This window comes from Protopterus annectens, chromosome 1.part2, assembly GCF_019279795.1.
Source record: "Protopterus annectens isolate FY-2018-M chromosome 1.part2, PAN1.0, whole genome shotgun sequence".
In the NCBI taxonomy this organism is placed as follows: Eukaryota; Metazoa; Chordata; order Ceratodontiformes; family Protopteridae; genus Protopterus; species Protopterus annectens.
Genome location: NC_056727.1, coordinates 991,076,178 through 991,094,506, shown reverse-complemented (window position 1 = coordinate 991,094,506; position 18,329 = coordinate 991,076,178). Strand labels below are relative to the sequence as shown.

Sequence of the window (18,329 nt, the reverse complement as noted above, 5' to 3'; positions counted from 1 at the left end):
TTATATTATATTATGAGGGATATATAATATTTAATAACATAGTCTTTAGTAAATTTGGGAATTAAGTTAATATATTGGGGTATGTATGATAAGAGAAAAAAATATATAAGTTATTTTAAAAAAAACTCAAAAGCTTTTTCCCTCCATTTTTGAGGTTAATTGTTTAATTAATTGAATAATTGTTATAATTGATTTGTATATAAAGACTGTTATTTTTTGTAATGTATTGTGACCCATTGAAGGCGAGATGCCGAGGTACCAGGTTTTGGAAATATAAGGAGAATTGCTGCTATTTACTGGCTGTTTGGTGTGTTTTTTATTACATTTTTGCGTTGTTTGGTCCCTAATTACTTCTTCCCTACTTAATGGATTACCACCTATGTGGTAATTTGTGGGCAGTTTGTTTTTCCCAAAGGGGATGACTATGCACTTTTTGGCATTTAGCTTTAGGCTATGGCTCTGGCACCAGTTATCCGTCTCTGTTGAGACCCTTTTGGAGGATGCTCGTGTCAGTCGGCGAGTCGATTATGTCACCCAGTTGGCAGTCATCTGCGAACTTGGTCAGCCATAGTCCTCCCGTGTTAGCTTGTACCTCAGAGAAATATATACCGAACAAAAGAGGTCCCAGGACTGAGCCTTCATCACAAATCTGACTGCAAGTACTTTTCCAATGGCTTCATAACTTAATTCCCTCCTCAACTGCAACACTTGCTTTGACTCTTTTCTCACCTGCTACTTCCCTCTCATATTTACTAACATTAATTCACATTTGTTTTTCAACACTTAAGATTAAGAATATTTATTATTTCAATTTTCTATGGGATTCTCTTCCTTTTGTAATTACTCTTATGTTTGTCAATTTCTTCATCCGGGCTCTGCCTGCAAACAGTCTATTGCAATCAGTGCAGTACCCCAGTAAACAAACAAATAATTGAAGTACAACACACCCTTTCAACGGAGATCACGGGCATTTTAAAACTCAAAATGAGAAACGTTCTTCATGCAGTACGCTGTTCATTTTACTTATGTCCCTATTTCTCCAAAATTGCTCGGATACACTTACGCTTATTTTATACTTTATATACCGTTTACTGAAACGCCTTCAGAATCCGGTCGCAATTAACAATCGCTTTCCGTTAAGTACACCATACCTCTACTGTACCAAAGATCGTTTTAACACGTACATTTGACCTCACGGGCACCCGTCTCAAAATGACTGGAGACAATCAATTTAAAAACGGGTAGATCCACCCTTCGTAGATAGGAAATTATGCTTGCTCATTTCGGGAAACTGTTACTACTGCCAGTCTGCATCATGTCCACACTTTGAGAATTAAACAGAGTATACAAGATAGGCGTCTACAAGCCACATAATAACTACATTTCAAAAGGAAAAACGAAGACACGCACAAAATGAAATACCACAGATTTTATCAAATACCTGGACTATCAGCACAAATTACTCTAAAATTCAGTACACGCAGAAATATGCACACAGCACAAAAGAACGCTCAATAAATTGTTTTTAAGACCTTGACCCCGTACACGCAGTAATAAAGAAACTTTGCCTTTATTTAAATTATTTAATAATGAATATGCCATTAAACGGCTGTAACAAAAAAAAACAACGAAGAGCAAGGAAAAAAAAAGAGTAAAAATATTAACCCCATGTTTAAATCGTAGCAGTTGATAGATACGAGTGAAAATTAATCAAATGCTACGTTAAATATATTTAACTCCCATTTGCAAAACATTGCTTGCCTTAAAAAGATACGCAGTAGTACTGAAAAACTAAATTTTTTGATAACTCAAGAAAAGGTGATTTGTTTAAAACGAATGTATACTTGGTCACACAATCAAGTAAACACAACAGATAGATCACAAAACGCGTCTAGTAAACCAAATAAATATATCCACAAAAACCCTATTAAGGCTGATGCTTTAATTCACTATATATACACACACACATATATATATATTTAGCAAAACATAATGAAGAAATACGAATTACTATATAGTAAATTCCATGCCATCACAAAGTATAAAACGTCCTAGTATTTTTTTTTCTCTTCAGTGGAACCACATGACAGCGTTAGTTTTCCAATCAGGAAATGACATACTTTGGCCGCCAATGCTCAGCACTAGGAGAGTCTTTAGTTTTGGGTTAGATATGTCATTTCCGTTAAGGCTCTTTCCCCCCTCCCCTTCCCCGGAATGTTGTAAGCAACAAGAAGTTATACCGGTGTACTGTGAGAAAATTGAAAGGAGACACTTTGGGAAGCATTTGGCCAAGTCACCCGAGGGGAACTAATAAGGGGCTGCCTTTAACTGGGAACAATCGGAGGCAGGGGCAGAAACGCAAGATCAGGACTGGCCTACAGAACGGAAAGAGTGAGACGGCGAAGTGGTGGGAGTAAGAGGGGACAGTTGGGGCTGTTTCAGGCCAGTGGGAAGTCGGTCTGAGTCAGCCCGTTGACGAAGATGAGAACCTTACAGATTGGAGTTAAATGTATTTGAAGTGCGCACTGTTGCTTGCAGGAGTGTGGTGAGGAATCAGTTCTTTACTTGGCTAGAGGGATTAAGTGGAAGAAGATCGGTCTGTTCCATCATCTCCTTGTCCTGGGAGAGAAAACAGGACCAAATCAAGGATAAATACCATTTTGACCCCGGGGTTGGACCGACAGAACCCGGACGACTGGCGGTGAGCAAGACCCGAAGCTCCATGAATGGAACTCGGAACCGCAGGTGAGTAGTGACACCTGCTTTAGTGAAAAGTGTTGACAGGTGTAAGATCAGAAGGCTGGACCACGATCCGTCTGACAGCCCTGTAGTTTTTAGCATGTTTTGATCTTGAAATAGGTTCTTCATGCACTCTTGTTTCACTGGACTTATGCTGAGATGACTATAGTTATGGGAACGTTGTGCTCATATTGCCAGTACAGAAGATATGCCACTTTACCTTGTTTGCGATTGATGCTTGTTATTCATTTGTTTGGTTTTCCTTGTTTTTCACATTTTTTGTCTGATTGATTTAAGTTTATGGTATTTAATAACCGATTCATCTGGTTATATGGGTGTGCTGGTAGTTCTTAGAAGTGCTGTGAAAAACAAATCCATTTCTTTAAACGAGTAAGTTTTTTATTCTCTAATGCTTTGTATGTGGTATGTATTATTATTTATATTTTTGTGTCTGGCTTTCATTTACTTCGTTAAGTTAGCATAGAGAACCAAAAACTCTGACTTGTTAACACTTACCTGCAGAGCCAAGGGTACATGGTTTGAATATTTCTATCTCCATTTGCCTACTCTGTGACCTTAACTAGACAGTGCTTTGGGGCAACTGAGAATTAGGACTAGGAAGCTTAATCGTCTGCTGGACAGCATTCTTAGTAACTCCCAATGATCTTGACAAGCTTCTGTGTTTCTTGACGTAAAGTTGCATTATCAGGTTTGATTACTTGTAGTCTGCATTTCCTGTTGTATTGATTCATTATTTTTCGTTAAAACTACATGTTTTCAGTCATATTTTGTCATCGGCCACCTGTGAAAATGAGATACTTCTACCAATTTGTGCTGTTCATGTTTATTACATATATTTTAATAACTGTGAATACTACTTGATTTGAAAGTATGGTAGTTTCAATCTATTTAAGGTGTAAAGTAAGTAAATAATAACCTCATATATAATTATAAGTAAATTTGTGGTTTTTTTTTTTTTTTTTTGCTGTTGTATAGTGGTAATTCTTAGCATTATTTTAGATAAACAGTGAAGCATTAAAGTAAAAAGTAGAAGATGTGGACATTTAATAAGCATTCCGCATTTTGTACAGTGTAGTGACAAACATATTTTCTTGGTAAACAACGTGGCTACATTCCCTTCTTCCTGCCTTGTTTTAGGTGTATGGTTTTAGTAACTGTACTTTCATGTCAAAGTGTATGTGTTGCACAAACTAATTAAGAAAATAAAACTAATGCATGCTTAAAAAGGTGCATAGATGGGAAGTATTTACTTGTTAATTGGGAGGGTGGACTGGTTCAAGAACCTTTTTCTTCAGCATTTCAAGCCACAAGACATAGACTTACTTTTTAAGATGTACATTGAATATTTTGCTCACGGTGTATGGTTAGTTTTTAATCCGATTGTTTAATTTATGTTGGAAACCATAGTAGCTGGAAGTTCCGTTGCATGGAAGCGTGTATGTATTGCATATTGTTGTATATGGGTAGAGTATTGAGTACTTTGGTGGCTTCTTGCTTTGTCATAGGAAGTATGCCTTTTAGGACACTGCTGAACATTTAGCTTTTCTGTTGACTTTAAACTTAAATGTCTATTATCCTGAAAGCAGTTGCATTTATTCATCTCTTTAGCTGATTGCACAGACTTTCATGAAAACTTTGAAAATTGTTGCTGTTTCTTATATCATGTAACAGAACCTTCCATGTGTTTTGGTGAAGGCCTTCTCTCTGGCAGATACCTCAAAGGGAGATCTTACTATGAAAAGATTGCCTTAAGAGCTTGACCTAAATGAGTATGTTATTTTGCTGTAATTTAATTTGGATGCATGGGGTGGTAGGTATTTCAGAAAAAGGTAATTTGTAAGCAAGGGATTTTAGAAGATTTGTTCTAGCAGTGGTTGATAACCAGGTGGTTTTATTTGAGGTGATGCAGTGATGTTCTCTGTAGTTGGATAAATGAATATATCTCCATAGGTTTATAGGTGATTACTAGGCTAACAGCCCTAGGCATCTTTTTAAACCTAGCAATGCTTTCCAACTTGTATCTGACATAATTTGATACCCCAGGGTAATTTTAAGGGTTGGATATTTGCTTGGACAGTGGGTGGTTAAGCAATTACAGGCTGCTCTTGTCCAAAAGAGGCATGGGTATCAAACCAATGGCAAATTTCCAGTTCCTAATTCACTGGTCCAAGTTACTCTTGAATTTGGTTAGGATCTCTGTTTCACATGAATGGGAAGCCTGTTCCAGAGGAGGGGTAGTCTTTGAGGCACATACCTATCCCGCATGTCCAATTTATGTTGTAGATGAGGTTTAGATGAGGTTTAAGTCCCTTTATAGGGTATTTCTAATGCTATTTGTTTTGCAGATGTGCAACAAGTCCATCAGAGAGTGATCAGATGATGCTTTTCAGTCTAGGTGTAGATTACCTTGCAGCAGTCTGTAGGAGATGGAGTACAGAGATTGGGCTTCGAGGCTGTCAGTTTAGCTAGGACATGCTCTTTACTCCCTGTATTGCTTTTGTGAGGAACCTCTGTGGATGCTCCATTTGTTGCAACTGTCTGGTCAGATTTATACCGAAAAGTGAGTTGTCATTAATGATTGGTCTGATGAAGACTGAGTATGCTGGACAGTGATATCCTTTTGCAGTAAATGCCATACTCTTGCTTATAAGTTGTCATTGTAGAATAATCATTCTACAGACATGTGATGGTCAAAGACCATATTACTAGCTATATGCATACCCAAATCCCTCACCACTAGGTCTGTTCTTAGGAGTGTATTATCAATGTAGTAATTTCCAAGGTTGGCCATCTTTGCAAAGGATACAATTATGCATTTCTTTGCATTGAATTTTAGATTCTAACTCTGGCACCAATTATTTGTCTGTGTCAGGCTTTCTTGAAGGATACTATATCTGGGCATAATTTGCTGTAGTCTGTAAATGTAGTCAGCCAGTAGCCCTCAATGTTAGCATTGACTTCAGAGAAGTAAATACCAAAAAAAGGAGATGCCACAGCACCGAGCTTTGCTAGAGTCTACTAGTAAGTGGCCTCATTGTGGAAGTAGTCTCCTATATCCTAACTTTCTGGGTCCTATCTGTGAGCAAGCTAACTATCTTTTGGTTTACTTTTTGTTTTATGTCTAATTTAGTGAGTTTGTCTACAATGCCTGAGTGAGGTATTGTGTTGAGTACTTTGACCAGCTTGAGGCAGGCAGTGTGCACCATTTGTCCTTGTCTACGGCTTTAATGACCTTCTTGAAGTCCACCAGGTTGAGTAGGCACCAAACTAAGTTGGATCCAATATCTGTACGTTTCCTTTGTCATTGCTTAATATTTCCATGAAGATTCTTTACATTGTTTTGCATATGAGACTTGTCAGACTCATGAGTCTGTAGTTGCCTGGGTATGCAGATGAAAAGACCCCCTTTGTGCAGAGGGATAACATTTGTATTCCTGTGTTTGCTTGGTACAAAGCCTATCTGGAGGCTAGGGTTAAGTAGTGATTCTAGTCTGCCTGATAGGCCATGTTTCATGCTGTTTAGAAGGCATCATGCGATGTTATCAGGGCCCATCATTGCATGTTCTTGGCCTTAGGGAATGCACTGAGGGCCTGTTTCCTAGCGATAGGTGAGAGAGTTATGGTTGTGGGCATTTCCTGAGAGGTGACGGGGGGGGTAAGTTTGTTGACCAGTAGATTTGCTGTGTTCTCCAGTTCAGCTTTTGTGTTTCTGTTCACAATTAGTTTGGCGCATTGTTGCATGTCGCTTTTGATAATGCGGGCATAGTTGAAGAAAGCCTTGTGGTTGCCCCTTTTCCTGGAGGCTGTTTTTACCACAAATTTGGCTTTGGTAGATTTGATTAGTCCCCTAAGTTGCTTGTTTAGTTTGATAAGTGAGTTGTTACCTTCATGGGTATAGCTCTTTTTCATCTTGGCCATGATTTTCTTTCTTTTGTTTTATAATCTATTAATGTTGGATTCTGTCAGGGTGGTTTGCTTTATTGGGTTGTCCTATGTATAGTATGTTTCAGGTGGATACAGCTGTCTGTGGAGCTATTTACATGATCATATGGGGTCTCTGTGAACAATTCTGCATAGGCAGCAGAGTAGTCAGGGTTTGAGTAGGGGCTTGGAATTTTGCTAGGGTGTCACTTGGTAGGAAGTTAGCTTTAGAATAATTCTTAAAAGTTACAGGGTTAGCTGGGGTCCCAGGTTTTAATTTTTATTTCATAGAAGATAGATTTATAGGTTCATAGGAAATTACTAGGCTAATGGCTTAAGAGCCCTCACAAGTCTAGCTAATATAACCTGATTTTACCCAGTATATGGCACCTAGGGGCAAGAGGCTGGCATAGGTTTGTGTCTCTGCCTTGAGTATCTTACAGATTGCACCTGTCCATAAGGGACATAGGCTATTCCCTATCCATTGATCCAAATTGCTTTTGAAGAGGGCCAGGAGAAGAGCTCTGCTTAACATAGGGGCAATCTCTGAGACACACACATCTGTCTCTCCAGCATGTTTTGTTTGAGTCACTGACTAAGTTTAGATCCCTAGATTGGGTGACTCTTGTGCTGTTTGACTTGCTGATGTGAAGCAGCTCCATCAAGTGCTGGATTTGTGAGTGCTTTGTAGGTCGGGCATAGGTCACCACTTAGATGGTTATGACCTCCGTGTTCCTGGATGAAATATCCTTATTTATGAGGTGGGCCATGTAGAAAGCCTTTTGTACAACAGAGTCACTGTGGTAGTCAGAAGTCGGGTTGCTATCAACCTGGGTGCCCAAGCCCCTCACGATTGATGGCATGCTTAGTACATTGCTATTAATGTGATAATTAATGGGGATGACATTTTCCCCAAAGGGGATAATGATGCATTTCTCGGCATTCTTTTTGAGGCCATGCTTTTGGCACCAGTCATTAGTTTGGGTAAGGCCCTCTTGGAGGATGTTCACATCACTAGAGGAATTTAAGACGGCACCCATCTTGTGGTCAACTGCAAACTTGGTCAGCCACAGACCACTGGTTTTGGCTTGCACCTCAGAAAAGTATATCCCAAACAGTAGAGGCCCCAAGACCGATCCTTGGTGTACACCGCTCGTTACGGGTCTACTACTAAAGGTGGCTTCCCCTAAATCTCGTTACGGGTCTACTACTAGAGGTGGCTTCCCCTAAATCAGTCTATCAGTGAGCCAGTTAGCTACCCATCTGGTAACATACGGGTTGATGCCTAGTTGGGAGACTTTATCTATTATGCCCGAGTAGGGAATAGTGTCAAAGGCTTTGGCTAGGTCAAGGTAGGTGGTGTGCACCATCTTCCCCTCGTCCATGGCTTTGGTGACCGTTTCAAAGAAGTCGACCAAGTTTAACAGGCATGATCTCCCTTTGACAAAACCAAACTGTGTGGGGTCAAGCATTTGGAGGTTGCCAATGTCCTTGTTTATAAGGTCTATGATAATGCACTTCATGGCCTTACAGATCGGGCTAGTTAGGCTAATGGGCCTGTAATTGCTTGGGTCAGTGGATACTCCACCTTTATGTAGAGGGATGACGGTGGCTGTCCTCCATTCAGCTGGGATGAAGCCGATGCTCAGGCTTTTGTTGAATAGGGTGTCTAATGGAGCTTAGAGCTCATGCCTGAGTTCATGTAGGATACAACCAGGGATGTTATTGGGTCCCATGGAGTCTGTATTTCTTTTGCCTTTGAGAGGGCATTAAGGACCTGCTCCCTGGTGATGAGGGGAGGGGGACAGGTGCTGGGGATGTCCTGGTTTACTGATGGGGATGAAGTTTTCAATGAACCTGTCTGTCAGCAGGTTGGCTATATCTATGGCATTTGTGTATGTGGTGCTATTGACCACCAGTTCAGAACAGATTTGGATGTTGCCTTTGAGATTGCGGACATATGTGAAGAAGGCCTTGTGATTGTCCTTGGTGGATGTGGCCAATTTGGACTCTAAGTTAGCTTTAGAGGATTTCACCAGTGACTTTATTTGCTTGTTCAGACAAAGGAGCGATTGCTTCCAGTTTGGTACCTGCTCCTTCTTGGCCCTGGACAGCAATTTTTTCCTTTTTATTATAGAGTTTGTTTATTGCTGCTGTCTACCAGACAGGTTTACTCTTCCTTGAGGAATATGATTTGGTCCTGTCATGTATTGCTGAGTCCAAGTTCCAGCTGAAGTCAATTCTGGAAAGTTTTTTTCATGTGACCCTGACCGGGGGGGGGGGGGTCAGGGGAGATGGTGACTTTTAAAAGTGATCGCTTTATGCTCGGAAGTGATCGCTTTATGCTCGGATCTTACCAATGAGGATGACACTGTAGGAGTGCTACAGTGGCTACTCAATGTTGGTTAGGACCAGGTCCAGGATATTGTCACCTCTCATAGGGTTGTCGACCAGCTGATCCAATGCATTGGCATTGACGAATTTGAGGAATCTTTGGGCATTCATCTTTGGGCTAGAATAGGTCTTCCACTCTGTGGATGGGTAGTTAAAGTCACTCAGAATCAGGGTAGAGGGTTAAATCTTTATGGATTCAAGCAAGTCCAGATAGGTGGAGTGGGCTTTCTGAGTCATGGTTGGGGGGTCTGTAGCTAGCTATTATTTGAATAAGTGTTTTTTCAACAGTTAACTGCAATTGGAGTGTCTCTTGTGTGTCATACTGTTTGACAAGCCTGGAGTTGTGTATATCTTTGATAAATATTGAAACTCCACCTCCTTTGGCTTTGTAGCCCTCTGTTTGGGGTCTGAAAGTATAGTAGGATGAGTAATCTGGTAAGGTTGGGGTGCTCTCCACAGCTTTGAACCAGGTTTCAGTGACTGCACAAATGTGAGCATCCTCCAGGGCAAGGAATGCTTGCAATGAGTGCAGTTTCATGCTAAGTCTGCTAGCGTTTAGCAGCATGACCTTTACATTTCGTTTATAAGAATTTTTTATGTTGGTAATTTTGTGCTCATGACTTTGCCTAAAAAAACACTATGGGAGAGGCAAGAGCCTTTGCCAGAAGCGTAAAGCCCAGGGGAGACAGATGAAGGCCATCTCTGGCAAAGCATCGTAGTCTGTCAGTCATGTCATCCCAGGCTGTCAGGTAATGGATCTCCTTGGAATGACATCAAAAACTAAGCCAATTGTTAGTCAATCATTTTCTGTTTGTATTGAGGTATCATTCTGGGTGATGGTAGGATGTTGCTTAAGGCTAGGGACATACCTGCCTGGGACACACATTCAACGAGCTCAATCATGTCTCTCTTCATATAGTCCAGAGAAGTACGTCTCAAGTCATTCACACCAACATGGACTATGACAGAGTCATAAAAGTACCTGTTGTTAAGAGACATGAGTGCGTGTATGATATTTACTTTTATACTGCTTCGTATTATTCTAGAGAAGAAACTGAATAGTTAGTGCGAGTTAGTGCCTAGCTGTATCGCAATGTGTCTGGCTTGAAAAATACTGTTGAGCATTATCCTGGCTTGATATTTATATTTTCTGATACACTGAAAACTGAACCTGATTAATCTTAGTGCTGAAGTAATTCAAACTGGTTAACAGCTAACAATCTAATTTTATGGGCAGTATTTTCAGGTTGTAGGTAGAAAGTGTTTTGGACCACTACCTTTCAGTTTGGAGTTTGCTTTGCATTGTGGTAGATTCCGAGAAGAAATTATCATTATTTTGTTTGTGCCAAGTGTGTAGTCTGGAAAGTGTGGGTAGTGGTTTTCATGTATTTTTGTGTGTTCACGTCTGCTGTTCATTTTTTTTTTTGAAACCTCATCCGTTTGATATTATTTAGGACAATATAGTAGTGTGCAGCTGAGAGCTGGCCGTACGTTTGATCATTCTGTTGTTGACGCAAACCAGTTTCTTATGAATGTTTATTAAGCTTCCCCGCAAGGTATCATATATAACTTTTGTTATCAATATAGCTTGCCTGACCTGGTGACAGAAAAAAAATATTTTGCTCAGTGCATCATTAGTTTTCTACAGCTTTGCTGATGTGTTCTTTGAAAGGAAGATCTTGGTTGATGATGGTTCCTAGATGTTTCTAACTTTGTACTTGCTTAAGCTGGCCATTTTTTGTTCCTCAAGAATGTGTTCAAATAGATTTTTTTGTATGGCATAAGGCTGGGAATATGTTCTATACAATCTTCCAACCCCGAGTGATGTTATAAACAGTTTTATTTAATAGCTCTGTTGTGTAAAAAATAAAATAAAAGGCTAGTTCTTTAACAGAAGAATCCTTCTGAATGATCAAAGGAGGAAGAAAGCATAAAAGTAAGAATTGGACTAAACTTGAAGTTGCGGTAATGCACAAAGTTACATGCAAAGAGGATGTTTCTAACTTTGTACTTGCTTAAGTTGGCCATTTTTTGTTCCTCAAGAATGTGTTCAAATAGATTTTTTTGTATGGCATAAGGCTGGGAATATGTTCTATACAATCTTCCAACCCCGAGTGATGTTATAAACAGTTTTATTTAATAGCTCTGTTGTGTAAAAAATAAAATAAAAGGCTAGTTCTTTAACAGAAGAATCCTTCTGAATGATCAAAGGAGGAAGAAAGCATAAAAGTAAGAATTGGACTAAACTTGAAGCTGCATTAATGCACAAAGTTACATGCAAAGAGTAACAGAGTTAGAAGAAGACACTTGCTAAGCTGGGCACAGAGAATGAAGTGGTAAATTTACAGAGAGAATGAAGTGATAAATTTAAACGAGAAACTAGATGGGGTATATGAAGAGAGAGAGTTCTGTACAAGAATATATGCAGAGAACAGATAAAAGACTCTGAAATGGTAAGACACTGTCAACCTATTCGTCTGACTTGGGCAGGTCAGAGCAATTTTCATAGTCTCATAGATTCATAGACTGGTGCTAGGCTAATGATCCAAGGGGTCTTTCTAAGCCAAGCCAAGGAACTCGAAAGAATAATGATGTCCTGCATCCAAAGAGGACATCGAGGGCCAGGCATTTTATAAGCTACCTCTGTCCATAAGAGACATGGGTGCCAGGCCTGGTGTAAATTTTCTGTTCCCCATCCACTTGTCTAGGTTGTGCTTAAGCCGGGTAAATAAATGAACTCCGCTCCATGTGGATGGGAACTCTGCTCCATAGGAGGGGCAGTCTCTGAGATGCATGTGTGTGTCTCCAGCATTTTCTGTTTATGTCACAGACAAAATTAAGGTCTTTAGACCTTGTATTTCTGGTACTCTTTGACTTACAAATATGTAGAAGATTCATAAGTGTTGGGTTAGAGGATGCCTTATAAGCCAGGGCATAGATCACCTCTCTGCAATCTGTAGGAGACTTGAGTAGAGGGAAAGGGTTTTAAGGCGCTTTGCGTAAGGCAGGTTTGTTATGCCTTCTATGCCTTTTTTGTAAGGAACCTTTGAGGTTGCTCTAGTTGCTGCATATGTCTGGTCAGGTACATACCAAAGGGATCACTGTACTCTGTGATCGGTCTGATAAGGGCGCAGTACAGTAGGATAAAGACCTCTTTGGACCTAGATGCCATGCCTTTACTTATAAGCTGTGCAACATAAAAATATTTCCTCACCACTGTGGCCATGTGGTGGTCGAAGGTAAGGCTGCTGTCTACATGCGTACCCAGATCCCTGACAACTGGGTCCACTCTTAGGGGTGTATTATCAATAGTGTAATTAGCCAGGATGGTTGATTTCCCAAAGGGGACAGTTATGCATTTATCATTGAGTTTAAGACCATGGCTTTGACACCATTTATTAGTCAGATAGACCTTCTTGAAGAATGCTAGTGTCTGCAGGGGAGTTGATGATAACCCCCAGCTTACAATCCTCTACAACCTTAGCCAGCCATAAACCTTCAGTGTTTGCTTTTATTTCAAAGAAAGAAATGCCAAAAAGGAATGGTCCCAGTACTGAGCTCTGGGGGGGACTGTGTTAGTGACTAATCTATTGGTGGAGGTGGTCTCACCTAGTTTGACCTCATGGGGCCTATCATTAAGCCAGATGGCTGTCCAGCAGGTGATAAAAGGGTTTATACATAAATTAGTGAGCTTGTCTGTAATGCCTGAGTGGAGTATTGTATCAAAAGCCTTGGCCAGGTCAAGGTAAGCTGTGTGCACAGTCTTATCTTCATCCAGTGCTTTGGTGACCTTGTCAAAAAAGTCCACCAGATTTAATAGGCATGACCTTCCTTTAACAACACCAAACTGTGATGGGTCCAGTGTTTGCAGGTTACTTATGTCCTCATTGGTCATGTCCTTGATTATTCTTTTCATGGCATTACATATGAGGCTGGTAAGACTTGTGGGTCTGTAGTTACCCGGATCAGTGGTTGAACCTCCTTTGTGCAGTAGAATGACTGACTGTAGCCATCTTCCATTCCTTTGACACAAAACCTGACTGAAGGCTTCATTTGAAAAGTGATTCAAGTGCTCCTGAATAACTGTGTCTACAGGACTGCATTTGGAAAACACAACAAAAATTGTTTCTCCCAGCAATTAATCAGAGTAGGTTACACATATAAAAAGCATTTGTTAAGCTTTCTCTTACAGTGCTGTGTAATTAAGCAAGTCGCCGTTTTGGTCAGCCATAGGGCTCTTTTCTACTTTAGTTACAGGGGAAGGAGGCAAACACTCAAGTACACTAACTCTTACATGTGTCTCTCTGACCCTAATTTTTACAGGTGTAATTTGTACCTTTCTGGATTTCTAACACTCAGACATAGATTCCTGTTGAAAGTTTTACTTGTCTGACATTTGAACAAGTAACCCTTGTAAAAATTCTCAAAATTGTATACTGTTGGTCTGTCTTTCCTGCTAAAGATAAGTAAATTTAAAGTGCTGAGTGCAACTAACATTACAGTGCTTAGTGCAGATTTTAGGCCCTTACATTCAATTTACCTCTGGTGTGGTGTCTTGAGTCAATCAAGGTATTCCTCTAATCACTCCTACTGCCTTCACTTTTCCCCCCACCCCCCTCTTTCCTCATACAGGTTAAACTGCTACAACTTAGTACAGGCATTGGTTCATCCCTGCTTCGCTCGGGCTTGCTTTGCACCCCACCCTGCCCCCAAATCCCTCCTGTCCCTGGTGCTGCTACATTTATTGGTACTAGACCACACCCCACTTTTTTAAACCAATCAGTAACAACTTGTCACTCAATAGCACCACCCTCAACCTGATACTACCAGTCCTTCAACTCTACTATTCCATTTGCCTAAGTTTCAAGTCTCATTCACTAGGTATGCTATCACCCAAAATAGTCTTATTAACTCTACTTCTACTCCTTTTACTCATCCCATATCTCCTAACCACCTACGAATATCAGGATCACCCAGGTTTCCACTATCCTAAATTCCAAACATCCACCCCATCTACAACAGGTAATAATGCACCCTTACTCACACCCCTCATGCTTACCTCCTTAACCCCTAAATACTACCATCTTACTAGACCTAGTTATATTAGTCCTAAAACTAGACAGTATTACAAAACTTTATTCAAAATCTTAAAACTCGTACTTGGGATACACTACAACCTTAGAAAGGATGGCGACATCCACCCAAACCCTGGTCCATCCCCACCTTTTGGCCCTAATCCCCCTAGTATATCCCCTGCCACCATAGATCCAACAAATAGACCTACTAACTCACTGTTGTCCTGCCATCTAAACATTAGGAGCATAAATAACAAAACTCAGCACTTGCATTCCCTCTTAGCTGTTCATTCCCCAGATATATTATGCCTAATAGAAACGTGGCTAAAGCCTGCCACCAAGGACCATGAGATTCTGCCACCAGGGTATAGTATGTTTCAACTAGACCGTACCACTAGAAAGGGTGGTGGGGTAGCCATACTTTACAAGTCTACCCTATCTGTCAGCATAGACACCCAACAACCACTCCAGTTTAATAATGCTGAAATGCATATCTCAAAACTACAAATTAACAAAAACAAAAATGTAAACATTGTCTGTGTCTACATTCCCCCAAGGAGGAGCACAGAAACCTTAGAAGACTTCTTATATTGGCTATCCAATAACTGTCCCCAAGAAACAATTGTTCTTGGAGATTTCAACATTGACTGGAACACTTGCTCTTGTGAAACCCCCACAACCCACATAAACCTCTATAGATTTACTCAAATCATAACCTCCCCCACCAGGACAGGAAAACCTAATAATAAGGAAAGTACCCTAGACTGGATACTCTATAAACCAGGCACTATACCTAATGACCTAAGTGACCACTGTCTCACCTATGTAATCAAGCTCAAAGTAGACTGCTGCTACCAACCCACCTAGAGAACATGAAGAAACAACAAGAATTTTATTCTCACCAAGTTTCAAAATGAATTTAAGGTATGCAACTGGTCAGTACTAAAAAGTCTCCTCCTAGATGAAGCAGTAGCTTACTTTAACACCAAATTCCTTGCTGTTCTTAACTCCCATGCTCCCAGCCGCTCTATGAGAACCAAAGTTAATATTGCACCATGGCTTTCTAAAGATACCAAAACCAAAATTTCACTCCGAGACCAAGCATTGGCCACCTACTGAAAAACAAGCCCCACTTGATCAACTAAGATTCAAACAGCTAAGGAATGACACCAAAAAATCCATAACCATAGACAAAAAGAACCACTACTATCATCTACTGCAAAAAACACCAAAACAAACCTCAGATGTTCTGGGCAGGAATAAACAAAACTACTCCACACAGGCCAAATGGCCACTCCACCCTCCTCAGCTTCCCAGCAAAAATCCTCAGTAGACATTGCTAATAACTTCAACAGCTTCTTCACAGAGACTATCCAGTCTCTAGCCAGCCAACTCTCTCCCAATGGCTCTAATTCTAATGTAGCCACACCCAGGACCCAAACATACTTTACCTTCCAACCTGTTCCTACCCAACTTATCTATGCCCTACTTAAGAAACTAAGACCCACCACCCTGGCTGCCGACCTTCTCCAAGCAGACTATCTGCAAAAGGCTGCTGACACCATAGCATACCCCATCTCAATCTTGATCAACAGAGCTATATCTGAAACTACTGTACCCACCATATGGAAAATGTCCCATGTCATACCTCTCCATAAAGGAGGCAGTTCCACTGAACTGTCAAACTTTAGATCCATAGCTATTCTGTCACCTCTAGCTAAAATTATGAAGAAGTGTGTACAAATACAGCTCATTCACTACCTCACACAGGACAAGCTGTTGTCCAACTTTCAGCATGGCTTTAAGCCACACCACAGTACTACTTCTGCCCTCCTCTCTTTCTCTAACATCATTAACCACAACCGCAATAATAACAAACTATCCTCAGCACTTTTTCTAGATCTATCCAAGGCTTTTGACATGGTTGACCACAAAATGCTTATAAATACCTTTGAAGGTCTTCTCCTTAAACAACCATGCACTCCAGTGGTTTCAATCCTACCTGCAGGGCAGGCAACAGGCAGTCCTATGGCAGGGCAAGCTATCCTCTCACCTACCCATCACATTAGGAGTCCCCCAGGGCTCGATACTAGGACCCCTTCTTTTTTCCATCTTTATCAACGACCTTCATTCAGTCATCCCAGATGTTACCTGCATTCAATATGCGGATGACTCCACCTTGATTTGTTTTGACACCTCACCAGCTACTTTATTCACATTAACCCAAAATACCTTCAATACAGTGGAAAAATGGCTCTCCAATCGACATCTAATCCTAAACCCCAACAAAAGTAAGTTGCTCCTCTTCTCCCCCACATGCAGGACCCCCCTACCATCCTTCAACATAACTGCTAACAATGGCACTATCATCTCCCCAGAAGCCCAAACTAAACTACTGGGTGTCATAGTTGATAACAACTTGAAGTTTTGATGTGCATATCAATCAAACTATCAAAACCATTAATAAAAAACTTCTCTCTTTACAGAATCAAACCTTTCCTTACCCCACTTGCTAGAACTGCAATTGCCCAGTCCCATCTGCTATCAACTCTTCGCTAAGCCTCACCTCTATTCTCCAACTTAAACAAAACAGATCTTAATAAACTATCATCCTGCTATAGCCACATTACCAGATTTGCTACTGGCACAGCCTACTGGACGCACCACTGTCACAACCTAAATCGCCTATGATGGCTTGAACTGACAAGCCTACTGCAGTTCAACCAGCTAATAGTGGCACATAAAGTCCTTTACCAACCAGAAAATACACCTGTACTAAAAAATATTATCAGCCCCTGCACCAGCACCACGCCACTGCGATCATCCACTAGACTCCTAGTTCAAACATACAAATCCAACTACTCAGCTGGGGACTCTCTGTTTGCCAACTCTGTTGGAAAAATATGGAGCAGACTCCCAGCTGACTTGACCCTAGAACCCTCATTAACTCAATTCAAAAACGAGCTCAAGAAATACTTCAAAACTCATTGGTTATGTCCTTGCACTAACCCCGACTAGTGACCGCTCTATTTCTTAGGTGCCTTACCTTCAACTACTTCTAACTTTTTTCTACCACTCCATTTCAGGAAGGGTCAATTGTATAACTGCTGCTCAAGTGTGTCTTAAACCTGAATGTAATGTTATGTATGTTTAACTTTGAAAATAATGTCATGTTTTGTAAAGTGTTTTATAATCAGTTAGTACTATATATGCTAAACGCTGGTATTGCTTATGACTGTAATGTGCTTGAAACTAGCATTTACTAAATGTTCAATGTGTATTATTATCTTGGAGCTTTTTCCCCGGGCCACTGCTGAAAATGGACATGTATCCAGTCGGACTATCCCGGTCAACAAATGTAAAATAAATAATAAATAAATAAATAAATAATAGGCATGACCTTCCTTTAACAACACTAAATTGCGATGGGTCCAGTGCCGATGTATAACCAATCCACAGGAAAGTCCTAGGAATAGATGGTATTCCTGTGTTCGTTTGGAAGCTATGAGGGCAAAAAACTGATAACGATCTGGAAGGTTTTGTTTAACAATATTTTAAGAGGAGGATATGCACCAACATCCTGGAAGAAAGCAGTAATAGCTGTAGTACCTAAAGAGGGGAAAGATCCATCCGATCCAGCTCCGTACAGGCCCCTTTCTATACTAAATCATGATTATAAAGTGTTTAGGTCTATGATAGCTAGAAGAATGGCAAAAGTGATGCCAAAATTGATAGATATGGATTAGTGTGATTTTGTGGAGGGGAGACAAACATCTGACAACATAAACAGAACAGTTATGATCCAGAGCGAAGAAGAATATAAGAAAATACCACTGTTGCTGGTGGGTCTTGATGCAGAGAAAGCATTTGGCAGAGTAAGCTGGGATTTTATTAGCAGAGTAATGGAAGCATTTGCATTTCCTGATAAAGTTGTAAGGTTGATCAGGAGGATATCTGAAGGATCTGAGGCAAAAATTACAGTGGGTGGGGTCCTCTCTGATAATCTCTTCTTGAGCAGAGGAACTAGGCAGGGGTGCCCTCTCTTTCCTTTGTTATTTGTGATATATTTAGAACCATTGACAAAGCAAATAAAGGAGTCTGAAATTCAAGGATATAATTGGTATGATACTCAGAAAAGCTGGCTCTATTTGTAGATAACATTATTGTATACTTGACAAA

At 40.4% G+C, this 18,329-nt stretch overlaps 1 protein-coding gene across 1 annotated transcript in view; it reads left to right on the top strand.

Moving 5' to 3' along the window:
• The first annotated feature begins 2,178 nt into the window (after nt 1-2,178).
• Nucleotides 2,179-18,329, top strand: part of LOC122792213 (protein argonaute-3) — a 1,955,650-nt gene continuing 1,939,499 nt past the window's right edge. Inside the window, exon 1 of the mRNA XM_044059953.1 lies at nt 2,179-2,745. Coding sequence (XP_043915888.1) covers nt 2,727-2,745 — 19 coding nt within the window. The 5' untranslated portion in view covers nt 2,179-2,726. The remainder of the gene's footprint in view (nt 2,746-18,329) is intronic.